General features: G+C 42.6%; 1 protein-coding gene across 8 annotated transcripts in view; it reads left to right on the forward strand.

The window, feature by feature from the left end:
* Positions 1-14,971, forward strand: part of MECOM (MDS1 and EVI1 complex locus) — a 336,599-nt gene that overhangs the window by 298,368 nt on the left and 23,260 nt on the right. For 5 of the 8 annotated variants that reach the window (XM_065844473.2, XM_065844475.2, XM_065844481.2 and 2 more), the window contains 4 exons: positions 3,040-3,142; positions 5,362-5,578; positions 8,187-8,334; positions 9,348-9,504. In XM_065844473.2, coding sequence (XP_065700545.1) covers positions 3,040-3,142; positions 5,362-5,578; positions 8,187-8,334; positions 9,348-9,504 — 625 coding nt within the window. The remainder of the gene's footprint in view (positions 1-3,039; positions 3,143-5,361; positions 5,579-8,186; positions 8,335-9,347; positions 9,505-14,971) is intronic. The other 3 variants (XM_065844474.2, XM_065844476.2, XM_065844482.2) reach the window with 1 other exon arrangement.

Here is a 14,971-nt window from a genome sequence, read left to right on the forward strand (position 1 = left end):
AGGAGGCTGCTGCTCCTTAAGAACTTGAGCAATGTAGTTCATTACCATGGGACATAGATAATTTCTTGTTTTTTCTCAAACAATGTAATTCTAGGAGGTTTTAAGTGGGAAGAGTGAGAAAAAAGCTTTTCACATTAAGTAATAAGGACAGCTATAAAAATCAGATTAAATTTAGCTGTGCGATCGGTTTGGTTTGAAGTTCAATGTGTTTTGTTTTAGATCCTCTGTGGAACACGACCTAATGTATAAAATATTAGTGTACTTGGGTTTTTTTAAAACCTATTTTTAATAATAATTATTAAAGTTAGTATTTTAATAATAATAACGTCAAAATGCCAGAGATGGAAATCTGTCACTTGGACCTTGTCTTTGAAGAGCATCAGTTCCAGGATGCAAAATACAGAAACATCACTCAACCTGAAGCATGGAGCTTTTTGGGTACTCGCATCCTGTCTGCCCGCTGAATTACACGAAGGCTGACCAGGTAGTTTCTGATGAGCAGCTTAATCGTCTCTGATATTTTCAAATACCAACACAGGACGATTGGCTGCAGAGTTTACACCCTAGTTAGGGATTTGTCGCACAGCTGCAAGAAAGATGCTGCATCGTACTGGGGTTTTCCGAAGAGACGTGATGGACCTCAGCACAGCACTTTGTGAACAAGACCCTCTTTATGCCACTGGACAGTCCATGTGTCCTCACTTTGCAACAAGAGGTGAAAAGGTCTGTCAAAATACCTTTGATAGGACAGCATGAGAAGAGAAGGAAGAATACTGGAGAAGGCTTCGCTGTGGTTTTTCTTTGTTCTCGGGTGTGGATGCACTGCTGACCTCAGAGGAACAGCTGAGTTTACCCGACTGTGACACAAAACCGGCAGCACCAAGGCAAGTTCCGGGCAGATCGGTCCTGGGCAGAGCAGGAGCTTTGGCACAGTCCCCTTTGAGTCCGTGGAGGTCCCACGAGGCCAAGGGGTGGGCCTGATCCTGTTCCCACCCCAAGTGGGAGTTGGGTGCTGTCATAGCTGGAAGGTCTGCAGAAGTCTCTTGGGTCAGTGTCCAATGCCGCGTGACTTGTACGTACGATTTCCACCCAGGGCCAACCAGCAACTTGGCTTATCTTCCATAGATCGGACTGCAACTTCCCTTTTGGATATGTGGAGACCATTACACTTCTGAATAAAAAACCTTGTTTTTGAATATATTTAGCTTAAAAAATATTCACTGGATGCAGCACTGACCAGATTTATTTGCAGGAGTTAAAAGCTGGCTTCACTTATATGTATTTCAGCCTTTGATCAAATGAGTTGCGTTGCCCTGGCCACATCCCCAGCACACCAGCCCTATGTCTTTTGGGGCAGCATCAGCTCCAGAGGGGATTGTGGTACCAAGTATTCACCTGACTGCATGAAGAGACATGCATGAGACCCTGCTGTGGCTCTTTTGGCTCCTTGCACCCTTCAAAATACTCAGTGGAGCTCAAAATCCTCTCAACATGGGGTAAAAATGGCAAGCCCAAGCAGACCCAGCTGATGATGGTGTGAAAGAGGAGGGAGGTACAACCTGGGCAGATCAAGCTGCCCATAGATTCCTTCTCCTGGCTTCTATGGGGAAATTTTGCCATTACCAAGGGGTTGTGGCATGGGTATCTTGTGCCCCATGTGTTTTCCCAGCACTCCTGGCACCTGGAGAGGGGTGAGCGCTGGGGTGGTGGGAGGAGCTGGCCCTGGCAGCCTTCACCATCACTCACATGTGCCTCCTCTGGAGCGGTTTTGGGACAAAGTGAAGAAAAGAAAACATATCCGAGGAAAATGCAACGTATTTCATTATTTTTAGGTATTTAGCCCAGATCTGTGGGCAAAGGCTGCTTGTGCAGAAAGAAACGATAAGGCTATACGGCCACCTCCTGGAGGACATCGGTATGTGCTCGGCTGCTGGGGCCACCCTATGGGTGACGGTTCATGTGTGGCTGGGTGAGGAAAATACCCGCTCATCTCTAGATACTTGTACCTGGCTTGTGACAAACCCGTCTGTTTAACTTTAAAAGGCAGAGGTGATTTTCTGCCTTTCTCACATTGCCCTGAAATGGGTATTGAGAGTTAAGAGTTTGAGAGTGAAAAATTTAAAAATACATTCATTCGAGAAAATGCAAATGCATCGGTTTTTAGCGTAGGAAACAGAGATGTCATGTGTTTTTGTTTAACAAAGCCCAAGGAAGTTACTAATATTTATTTAAGCTGCTTCGTGGAGCTTTTTAGTGCTCTTCACATTTCCTGCTGAGACAGAAAGCAGCCACATGGATTTTGGGAATTTCCTTTCGGCAGAGCCTCCCGGTGCCGGCACGTGCTTGCTCTGGGTGCACAGATCCAGGGAGCAGCCCCTGGCTTCTCCGCTGGGCTCCTTCCCAACGACAAACACAGACCCAGTGTCACCTGTACGGGGGGGACCAGGTGCCACTGACCAGAGTTGTCACCAGCTGCTTTGGTTGCTGGTGGCTTTTCTTCATCTGGGACTGATTTTTCCTTTGATTCCTGTTTGAAGGTACAGAGTAACCAGGTGCACTGGTTTCTATAAGTGATTTTCTGGACTGTGTAGATGATTGAAATGGAGGGGTTGGATGCCCACTGTTTAATTCGCAGCATCTTCTCAAGAAAGTTTTAGTAGCTGTTCCCAGTGCCACAAGAGTGATTTCATCTATGCAGGTTTCTCAGGGATGCGTTTTATGGCTACATGGGTTTGGTATAACTAAGCATGCAAATTGCTGGTGGTATTTGCGGTTGTCATGTAACCGATTTTGCAGCAGAGGCTGTGGAAAGCAATTGTCCTTTTGGTTTTCACAGCACCCAACGCTCCAGCAGCTTTGGGGCTGGGAGGAGCAGACCTGCCATAGTCAAAGTCGGCACTTCTCCAACAACCAACAACCAGCACCCACAATGGGACAGGGTCTGGCCATGCAGTTTCGATCTTGTAATACTCACTGGCAGTGGTTTATGCCTCTTTGTCTTTTGTGGTAGTCATGTTGTTGTCTCTTTTTATTTTCCAGATATTCTACAGAGTGGTAGCAGATATTGAACCAGGAGAGGAGCTCTTACTGTTCATGAAGAGTGAAGATTATTCGCATGAAACAATGGCTCCGGACATTCATGGTTAGCCACTTCTTACTGTCTAATCTAATAGAAAGCATTATTTAAATTCGGCAAAAAAAGATAGGGAGATTTCTCCTCTGTAGGAATTCTTTTGAAATCCAGGATGGCTTCAGTCTAGCCGGGGAGGAAAGCTGGACCACAATTGTGTTTGTCTAACTTCTGCCTGTTTATCTGAAGGTATTCAGTGAATAAACTAGTCTGGTATTATCATGACTCCTTCAGTCCCTCTGAAGGGTGAGTTTGCTTTCAAAAGTGATACTAATGCTCGTGTGCAGCTTCATTCAGTGTTGCATTTGAATGCAACTTATCTGACGTTGCATTTTCTACCTGCTAATCTGGCGATCTCTAGATTGCACAGTCAATATTTCTCAGCATTGCATCCTTGCAACTCCTGAAGTCATTCAGATTTTATCCTCACTTACTCAAACGTCCACAACAGAAACACAGGTCTGCAGATGTAACCGAGGGTTGTAGTAGGCTTTGAGTTTGAATCTTGATAATTTTGTGTATATTGCAAAAGGAGAAGAAGGGTTCCTGTTGTTATCTCTAGGCTGTGCTGTTTCTGCAGGACAACAATGTATAGACTTGGATTATAGGTTATTTTTTGTCAATTAGTCAAACACTGTTATTCTGTCCTCTTGAAATGAGAAAATCTCATGTTGTTAATGCTGCTGTCACTTGTGAGAACATTTGAGCCATTGTTCCTCCTGACATTTAATCACTACTCATCCAACACATGGATTCCAGGTCTGAAACTCCTGAGCTGTTGCTCATTGTTTGCAGGTTGGGTGACCACAAGCCTGTCCCCCATCTCAAAAGATCCTTTTGCTCCAGTACCTGTCGGGCAGTGGGTTATCCAACCATAGCAAGAGAGGGCGTGGGATATCTGCTTCATGCCCATGAGGTTGCAGTTTATGCCAATGTGGATGTTTTACAAATTCTCAAGGATTTAGGGACTGTACACCATGGTTTTCCCAGGGCTGTGTTTTTTTTTTTTTATAGCTGCCTGTACATTTAGACTAGTATCTTTTGTTCTCCTGAAAAAAGGTGGGGATTATTCATTCATTGTAATTTGGTTTTATACATTTGTGGGTTTTGGTTTTTTTTTGTTTTGTTTTGTTTTCCATAGCAGTAACTTTGTTTAGTTATTGCTAAAGAAGTTCCCCTCTTCAAGCATTGTGTTTTCCACACCTAGTCGCTATGGTCAAGTAGCTATTGTATAAATGCCACCAGAGGAAATCTTCGCAGACACACACAGGAATATGTCACACAGGGCTAATCTAGAAGCAGACTGGGCCAAAGTATTGCTCATGGACAGCAGGCAACAGAACCCTGATGGATTTTACTCTGGATCCACTCAACCTTCAAGTAGCAACCAACGACACACACTGAGATTTCAGTCAGACCCCTCAGTGCCTTTCTGACTCAGAGGCCCTGGGCATTTATATCTGCAGGGTAGGTAACACTGGAACCAAACCAGAGCATCTGGCTCCTTGTATGGACCATCAGGAGAAAAATTCAGCAGAAAAAAAATACCATGGGATGCTATTCTACAAGTTTGCTTTTGGAGATTTTCTTTAGCTAATCCATGATTTTGCAGGAATTGCTAATTAATGGAATGCAGTATTCACTCCAAAGTGACACCTGAGTGATCTTTTACACCCGTTTTTAGTAAGAAACACATTGTGACCAATTTTATGGAATTTAAAGCAAGGTCCCCTGTCTTCATTAAAGCAACTTCATGTGTCTCTGGCTTCACTTGAACACGGTTGGTTGTCGGAAAAGATAGAAATAAAACTCTATAACCTTTTTAAAACTCTATAAGCACCCTTTTGGCTATTTTAGGTGCTGATGTTCACATCCAAGTCAATCTCCTTCATTCAGAAAGGTAGAGACTGACAGCTTCCACTGGATCTCCACTTCAGACCCCGTATATCACCATTTAGGATGGGCTATAAACACACTGACTTTTGTACTAAGCCAATGTTAGGGATCCCTACTGGATGTCACCCAGGCAGGACTGCACTGTCAGATATTGTAGAATTAAAGCATTATTTTTAAGTGTTCTAAGGCATCTTTGGGTTTTTTTGAGGTTCTTTGCCTTGCCATTGAATCGCCATTTATTTAATCACACCGTCACGGAACTCCTGAGAGGATGGTAGTTAAAAATGACTGAAAACTGACATGGTTTCCCTATGCCCAACTTGTTTGTCTTCCAGAGGAGCGCCAGTATCGCTGCGAGGACTGCGACCAGCTCTTTGAGTCCAAGGCTGAGCTTGTAGACCACCAGAAGTTCCCCTGCAGCACACCCCACTCCGCCTTCTCCATGGTGGAGGAGGACTTCCAGAAAAAGCTTGAGAATGAGAATGACCTTCGGGATGTGCATGAAATCCAGGAGTGTAAAGAGTGTGACCAAGTCTTCCCAGACTTACAAAGGTAGGAGTAGATGCTTAAAACATGATCGAAGGAGGCAAAATCTGTAATGTCTTCAGTCAGATCATGCTGGGTATCAGCCAGGGAGAATCTGATACCTTCATCTTCTATACAATCCGAAGATGAATATGACTTCTGTGCTGGTTGATGTTTTATGGCATAGAAAGCAATGGAGTCTCAATAAATCAGAAATCTGATCCTTGTCCTTAAGAACTGGATCTTCTGATCATCAGACCTTTAGCTGGCATGGATTGGGCTGGTTGCAGTGAGATGAGAGGAGTGATTATTGTTCAGATCAGCTAAGGTCTGGACTCTTAATTTTGGGTAGAAATAACTTAGAACATCTCTAAGTGGTGTTCACTGGTGTTACCAATTTTGTCTTTGCAAACAAGCCACACTAGTTAGAGGTGGGTTGTAGATGTTAACATATATAAGTCTATAGGTTAATATGTATTTATAGCCATACTGTCTTGAAATACCAGGGTTCATTTTTTTCTTATATACATAGTTGTTTTTTTAAACAGACCCATGTGCATGTGTACCTGAAATATATATAGAATGGAAATACAAAGTACAACTTCTATAAGCTGAAGACCGTTTACATATTCCCTGTCGCAGCGGGGTTTTTTGTGGCTATTTAAAAATAATGTATTGCAGTGCAGATTACAACAAATTTTGAAAATTACTGGAAGGTATTGAGAGTGCACAGGGTTTTCTGCAGGACACCCCTTCCAGATTTACATCTTGATGCTTTCATGACGAGGGAAGGTTCACCTCAGGCAACATTTGATAGTAATGCTGAGATATCTCAGATCAGTGTAGTGTTATGACCTGATCTTTATGCTTCTGCCAAATTAACGCCGCCAGAATTAAAACATGGCGTGTCAAACATTGCTCCGCACATACTTGGTTAATTTGTGCAAGACAGCAGGTCTTATTCACCGGCGGATGTTGAGCAGTATGCAGCTCCGCATGTCTAATTTTCACTCAGAGTGATTGATTTGAAAGGGCTGATGGAGGCAGATCAAATCGAAAGGGTTGCAGCAGTGTGGGTGAGACAGGAGCCTGGGCTGCAACATTTTTCCACATCGTGAGTTATTCGGTGTTAAACTTCTTTTCTGCCCATGAACCAGGGGACGATATCTAACATATGGGAATCATTGAGGAAATGTAACTTTAGCTTAAAATATTAAATATTTAAGAGAAAGGGCAGAAAACAAAGAAGGAGTTGTCATAAATAGATGGTCAGTACTGTGAGAAAGAGTGAAAAATGAGAGAGAATGCAGTCATTCTCCGAACTCTTTAATTATTGAAAGGCTAATACACCACAAAGACAGTTCACAGCAAAAAAAAGTACCAAAGTGTGCTATATCCAGATTATATAAAACAAAAGGCCTGAACGAGCCATGCTTGAGGGTGTACGTAATTAAATGGGGAAAGAGCTGAGCAGGAAGATGGAAATCTGGGGGCCAGGACTGCCCGGTGCTGATGGCAGATTATGTACCCCATGGTGCCACAACCAGGGACAAGAGTTTCTAGGTCTTATGGTAAATTTGTTTACCAGTGTATGATGGAGAGTTGATTGTTACAGAAGTATTAAGAGGGTAAGCCAGAGTTTACTTCCCCCCACCCTGAAGGAAGGAGTCTGAGAGGAGTAGAAGTAAGGAGCATCCTTGGGTTAAAGCATTTCCATTACTTGTGGCTGAGAATGGAGGTTGCTATTTGAGCTGTACAAACCAAACAAGACGTTAAACCCAACAGGTTTTGTCCACTAATTCAGCAGAGATCAGTGGGAGCTTCACATGAGGAAAGATTCAGACAGTTTGACATCCCAGGCTAAAAATCCCAATTTCTAGTGGATTTTCCATGAATCCACTCTTACGTTATGTAGTGATCTTTCCTCGAGCTATGCTGTGAGTTATGACCCTGTGTGTGAACAAGCAATACAAGTGTTTAAAAATATATATATTTGCTATGAATGAATAATAATACAGGAATCCATAAAATTCAGAGGCAAAAATTAATTCAAAGATGTGCAACAGAAATTAAGTGGTGATTGAATACCCTACTGATAGACTGAATAAACTGCTAAGGAATGAATAAACAGCTGCACAATTGAACACAATTTATAATAATGAAGAATAACTCCAGTTGTAGTGTACTGTATTTACAGGCTTCTTATGCTGATTTTGTCCTTCTCCAGTCGAGTTAATCCTCATCTATTTCTGCTATAGGAAAAATCAACTCTCATCAAAAGAGTGAAGTTCTATCAGGTGGTGGGATCCAAGGTGTGTTTAGAGGGAAATTTATAAAGCAGAAATAATTCAGATTGCAGGGAAGAATTACCAGAGAAATACTGAGAGGTGTATTAAATAATCTCCTTAGGGAGCAATGGCAGCAGCATCTCCAGGAGCATTTGCAAGTGGCAAAACATGAGACGATGTGTTATTCTGGTAGGGAGGAGGATGTTCTGCTTCATGGCTGGGATGAACCTGGTACTCAAAGGACTTGTGTCTGTCAGGATTTGGCCTTTGGGGCTTTTTTTTTCTGTAATTATGTGCTCTGCCATCTGTGTGTTTGACCTCACTGGACACTCTTCTTGTTTCCACAGCCTGGAGAAGCATATGCTGTCACACAGCGAGGAGAGGGAGTACAAGTGTGACCAGTGCCCCAAAGCTTTTAACTGGAAGTCCAACTTGATACGCCACCAAATGTCGCATGACAGTGGGAAGCACTATGAGTGTGAAAACTGTGCCAAGGTACAGTGAATTTGTAGGCTGCCTGGCAGTTCTTGTGCTTCTGAATGCATGGGAGCATGCAAGTGGTGATGCCCAGGGCCGGGATGCAGGAGGGTGTAGGGATTCTGTCACACTCCAGATGGTTTCTCAAGGGTTTACGCTTCTATTTTATCAATATGTTATTTTTCTACCCCTTTGGATTTGGAAATGGCTGTGGAGTCTGCAATGAGCTCCGATGCAGGATGCTGAGCTTCTCCAGGCTCAGGGTTTGGTGTCTTGTGAGGACCAGTGGGGTGTAAGAGGATCACCGAGGGGCAAGAAGCCCTGGGGAGATGCTGGGCGATGGGTTCCCTAGGCTGAGTGCCAACCCTGGGACCAGAAACTTCAGGACACTACTGCAATATATATCAAAATAATAGCAATGGGACTTCTCATCTCTAGAGCATCTCTATCACTTCCCAGCACCAGGTTTGCTGAGTAGATGATGTATATGGGATGTGGTGCTTTGCATTGTTTTTTATCAGATTCCCAAGGCTTGGGCCTTTTGCATGAGGACTTTCTTGTTTTTAAGTAGATTTGCTGCAGTACTGGGAATTTTATATTGAGCTGACACTCCTAAGATGCGACCAAGCCCTGGGTGCTAGGATTGTGTCGTGTACAGGATTTCTCACTGTCATGAACTCAATTGTCACTATAAAGTATTTCTATTGCAGTAGTGCTTAGAGGTTTCAAGCAGCCACATTTTGACTCATTTTCTATGAAGTCCCTGACCTCAAAAGCACAATTTCTAATGGCAGGGTCAAATGCAACTGCTTTTGTGACTGCCAAGGGGTTAACAGATCCAGCAAATACTTGGCTGATTGTGGGAAACTGAGGCCCCATCCTGCAGGCACAGCTCCCATTGACGCCGATTAGTGAGGTTTTTAATCTTAAATACTCCCAAATAGCTCCCAGGTTTGAATTTTAAAAGACTCTTATAATAACTGACTTCTTCCGCAGTCAAGTTTCTTGGTTAATCAGTACTCATTTCCTAGCAGGTTTTCACGGACCCCAGCAACCTTCAGAGGCACATTCGTTCCCAGCATGTTGGGGCTCGTGCTCACGCTTGTCCAGAGTGTGGCAAAACCTTTGCCACTTCTTCAGGCCTCAAACAGCATAAACACATCCACAGCAGTGTCAAACCTTTTATATGTAAGTCTTCAACTAAACGTCTTTGGTTAAGTGTTGTTTCTTTTGTCTTAAAGCAGCGTAATCTGGAAGCAGGAGGTTGCGTTGTGCTCCCTTTGAATTTCCCACTGATTTCAGGGGGCTGTGAGTTATTAAACGTGTTCTGGACAATGTGTCCAATGCAAAGCATTATTTTAATGTAATTTTCCTTTTCAAACACACCGTGTGCTCTATAAGTGTACCTGTTCACTCTGTGCTGGATCCAGCCCTGTTGCACGGGACAGGGGTTGCGCTGGCACAGCGGGGAGGTGACAGTGCCAGGGTGGGCAGGGGAGGGTGACAGCAGCTGCCACTGTGGTTGGGACATGTTGAGAGTTTGGCAGAGCCAACAAAGGCTGCGTTGCTTGAGGAACTAATTTGGGCCACAGAATTTCTACAGCAGTTGTCATGACTTTTGCTGGAGCTGGAAAATAAACCTTAAGGCAGTGTATTTCAGTTGGAGGAGCTTGCCACCCTCCTTGAGGCTCCTTTGCATGTCCCAGGTTTCAGTATTGAGTTCAACAACAGCTGCTTCAGCCATAAAACTTGCCTCGTATGTGAGCCTGACTCTGTACTGGGCTATAAATCGGATTCTCAGAGTCCCACGGGTTGTGTTTACTGCTGAGCCAGATCCTGCTGGGAGATGGGGAAGCTGGGTGCATGGTACAGGAGGGTTCTTTCTCTCCCTTTCACCAGGGAAGCAGAGGCAGAAAATACTTAGGAATATTGTTCTTGGTAGCGCTAATCTCCACCATGGCCTTTCCAGGCACCTGGTATGACTTGAAAAGCACCTTGTTACTACTTCCCCTACTTGTCCGCTAATTTTCTTAATCTTTTGCTGCTCTCAACAATAATTTACCAGAATTCAATACCACACCCAAAGTGGTGGCTGTATGCTAAGATAATTCCTCAAGAGGAGGAATATTGGCTTGAAAGACTCATTTGTGTGAAATCTGTATACCTGCCATTGGTTGGATAATACTTTTGGTTTGGGCTTCTTCAATGAGAAAATGTATAACTAGATCAAATAATAAATAACACCAATAATTTTCACACTTTATTACAGGTTAAGTAATTACAGTTGAAAGAATATAATTATTAGAACATAGTAACTTCTGGCTAGGTTGGGAGTCTTCAGATAGTCTCATTGCAATGCCCTATGTGCAAGTCTATAAGTTGCACTTCTCATAAATTAAATAATCTATCAAATGCTCTTTGTTACTGTTTGCTCTGATAAATCAAAACAGCAACTGGTATTCTTCACATGTATAGTGGGAGCGATGAAAACCTATTGAGCAACCTACAACTAACAGCCATGTAATTGCAGAACAAAAGGGTTTGGAGACCACATGTTTGGTAGGCTTAACTGAGCGCTGGGAGGGAGGTTGGGTCACCTAAAGGAGATATCTGTTTTCCACCAGAAGGCCACACACCATGATTTACTTGTACCAGTCTGTTTATGGCAACTGTCTCTTATTACAGTACACCGCCCAAGCTTGAGTGAAAACTCACCAACACTAAGGTAATTACTCACTGCCGTCGCAAAATCTCCAGCCTCTCCAAATAGAAACCACATGCCATAATAGACTGAACATATTCAAAATAGTACTTACAGTAATTTTTTTAATAAGTAGAAAATATGCAGCTTAACCGTTGGCTAATTTGGGGTCCAGAGACAATCATGGTACAGAGTGTGCATAGGCAAGAGATGGATTTTTGTAATTTGGGAGCCAGATTGGGAGTTTGTGTTAAACCTGGGGTCTGTAGAGCAATAAAAGCTGCAAGCAGGGAAGCTTTCCTTACAAGTTACTTGCTTAAAAGCATGACTCGGAGATTTAAAGGGTGTAGTAAGGTCTAATAGGAGAAATCAAACCCAGCTTCTGTTGCTTTGATACGTGGAAGCAATTAAAGCTGATAACCGTCCCACTTCTACTAAAGTTCAAGCAAAGCTTTACTTGGAAATAAAAGTCATGATGGAAAAGAGGCAGATCTTATAACATGAACTTATCTGAGGAGTCCTGGCTCCTGAGAATATCCATGGAGACTGAGGTGGTGCAATTGATTCAGATACAGGATCTCCTCCCAAATCAGTGGGGCGCTGGGTATGTGCTTCAGGTGACAGTCCCCAAGAGTAAGACTACTCCAGGGAATAAGGACTTTGAACCTCGGCCCAAAATTGAGAAGCCTGTGGACTGAATAGGCTACCTGGTAAATGCAAGAGCCACCTTGGGCGAGCAGCATCTCATAAAATAGTTTTAAATATCTTTTATGCTCAAAAAGGTAAAGTCCTCATTACAACTGTTAATTGTTTGATTGAGATTATAATAATAAATATTTACAGATTTTAATGGTATTGCCATTATTGGTTTAATTTAGTTTTAAAACCGAGATAAAATGTATTTATTCAAATGATTAATTTGCATCTCCCATAACAGTTTGTAAGGATTTCTCTTAATTGTAAGTATTTTTGCTTTTCTCTGGGGTAGGATATTTCTTGGTTCTGTTGACTTTTGAATATATTAATGGAGAATAATAATTTAATAACATATCAATGTTCTTTAAGGGATAACCTTCCAAAATTTAGGAAGACCCAACCTGTGCCAATACACCCCTTTTCACCTGCTCACCACGTCAAGCCTACCTGAGTGAAGCTTTATATTTAATAGTCATGTGAATAAGGAACAAGCCCTCACAACCTGGCAGAAGATCAGACCTTCACAAAACATGATTTGTTTCTAATTATAGAGTAGCCTCGCCTTGCAAATGTATGCATTTGAGACTTTTTTCCTGGAAACATATATATGGTGTGATGCTCTGCTGCTATATGCTGGGCATAACATATATATATCCTATCAGTGTTGATAAGAGTTATCCTGCTTTACACATGGAATTGGCCCATAAAATCCAAGATGAAGCTTGTGCAAATCTATGGATACGTCACTCGAGTTACAATTTAGTCAGTTTAATTTTGTTTTCTGTGATTAACCTGATGGGAGCATGGGGAGCTCTTGGTGTGAGACCTCAACGGTGAAGGTAAGGGGCCTGATTCTGTACTGGGAAGCGTGAAGGTGACTTTCATTTGTGGGAGCAGAAACCTTATACCTCCAACTAGGCTAAAAAATAGGCGAAAACAGCAGAAAAATCAGAGCTTCATACTGCAGCAAATAAATGACGAATAGTTCTATATTAAATAAAAAATAGTTCTATGTTAAACAATCAAATAAAAAAAATTCAAAAATAAGATACAGAAAGTACTTATCCAGAGAAAATCAAGCATTTTCAAGGGACTAGAATAATTTATCTCCTCTCCTCATCCTCCTTCTACTCTCCTCCTTTTTATTTTGCTCTTCCTTCTTGTCTCTCTTTTTGCTTTCTTTTCCATCCTGTTTCTTCTTCGTTTTTCATTTGATTTTTTATTTGCTCCGTTTTCTTTCTCGTCTTTCCTTGTGAATGAAGATTTCCAGCGGGAACAGTAACAGATACACAGCAACAAACATTCTTCCTGAATTACCGCATTGCAAATTTCCTCTGTTTGGGCCCAATTCTGCACTCTTTACCCCACCAATTGTCCCAGGGATGTCAACGGGCCGTGAACAGGGTGCATCAGGCAGGATCAGGCCCTGGAACAATAGGAGCATTGTTGCCGAGATATGAAGCAGCCCGCTGAAGAGGTAAACAGTTAAGAGATGACAACAAGTGGTCAGGTTTCTCAAGGGCAGAGATTTAGAGGAGCAGGAAGGTTAGCGCGGCCCCGGTGCGAGTGGAAGTTAGAGGACGTGATTGCAGTTCATGGGAACCGAGAGTGCAGGATGGGATACATTCAATTGAGTTTCCTCTGCAGGCTCAAAATAGAGCCATTGTAAATTATGTCAGTCTGTCTCAAATCATGAAAATGATTGTTAAAAAGGCCTCGGAATACACAATGTGCATTGTTGTGTGGCTTTGATGTGTGAAAGATGAGAGCTTATGATATAACAGAAATTAAATAAAAATAAAGAGTCTACATGCTTTTTCCTGGCTGGGAAAAAAATAAAAGGTATTTATTACAGAGGGATAACACTGCTTACTGATAATGTTCCTGCCTTGTTTTTAAACAAGGCTGGAGCTGATACTGTTAGAAACAAGGTAGTGCAGCAGCACAGACGAATTTAGCATAGCGAAAAGCACAAGACATAGCGCAGCCTTGGGACTTGCCCAACGCTCCGCTCATGCGAAAGATGCCAGAAAGGGACATAAAAAGCCTCTGGGGAGCTTTATCCTTTCCCTAAGTGCATTTTAGCTTACAGATTTCTAACTTGGTTGCTGCCCCAATTTGCTCCCTAAGGTTTGTAGCAGCCAGAAAACCAGGGACCTGCAAAATTTCGTTGGTTCAACGATGTGATTCGCTCTTCATGGTGTCTCCCTGTGCATCACCGGGACCACTTCCAGCCTCCTGTGCCTGGAAATGGTTGCTGGAAGCTGTGCTCCGATGTGCCAAGTCAGATATCAGGTCCTTGAACTCCTAGATCTCCTCCCCTCTGAGGTTTCAGGTTTTCTCCAAGTGCTGCTTTTGTGAGGCTGAAGCTTTTCTCATCCCAGAGGAGTTTGAAAGGAAATTCATCAAACTGTTTTGAGCATCAGACACGCAAATAAATACAGCTGCATTCTTGAAGGAAATTGTTGTTGAAATATAGTGTACTTTCTCGTGTGCAAGAGACAAGTAAGCGATATTATGCCTAGTAAAGTTATTATGATGTGGAATTTAAGGTAAACAGTATCCTGGACACCTGTAGGGACTACACTACATGAATAGAAACTCTCTGAACATGTGAGAGTACCAGACTGAGGTTACTCTAGAAGATCTAGGCTGGAATTTCATGAAGTTACCTTCCTAATTGTAAGTGGAAAAAAAAAAAGGTGTTAATAAGAGTACGTACTTGGAAATACCTGGTTGTCTCCTCCTTCACCTCTTTCCTATCCTTGCGGTCTTGCAGACCGAAAGCTTTGTGAGGCTGCTCTGTCTGTCACCCCTCTGGTCCTGCAAATATTTGTTTTAATGACTTTCCATGTGCGAATAGTGACATAAACGGACGTCATTTGAAGATACAAGTGCGCGCTCGCTCAGGAGCACCATGGGTTTGTACGGTGTTACAGCACCGAGCCACGGCTCTTGGTGGGGCTTTGGGTGCTAATGCAATATGGATTAATGGTATCAAATACGCAGCGTTTGTGCAATGCAAAGAGCAAACAAGTACACTTTGTCTTTTAGTGATTTCAGACCTTTTCTGGTTTGTTGGAGTGGGTTTTGGTGCTGACTTCAGACATCTGTCTGCTTGGGTGCCTTGCGTTTGAATATTACAACAGTTTTTTGTATATTTGTGCACCTAGAGTTCTCCTTACAGCTTCCTAATAGATGTTTGGTGGGTAAAAAAGTGGTGTTATTTGCAAAATTTTGAGGGTGGGGGCAATTACC

This window comes from Patagioenas fasciata, chromosome 9, assembly GCF_037038585.1.
Source record: "Patagioenas fasciata isolate bPatFas1 chromosome 9, bPatFas1.hap1, whole genome shotgun sequence".
Lineage (NCBI taxonomy): Eukaryota > Metazoa > Chordata > Aves > Columbiformes > Columbidae > Patagioenas > Patagioenas fasciata.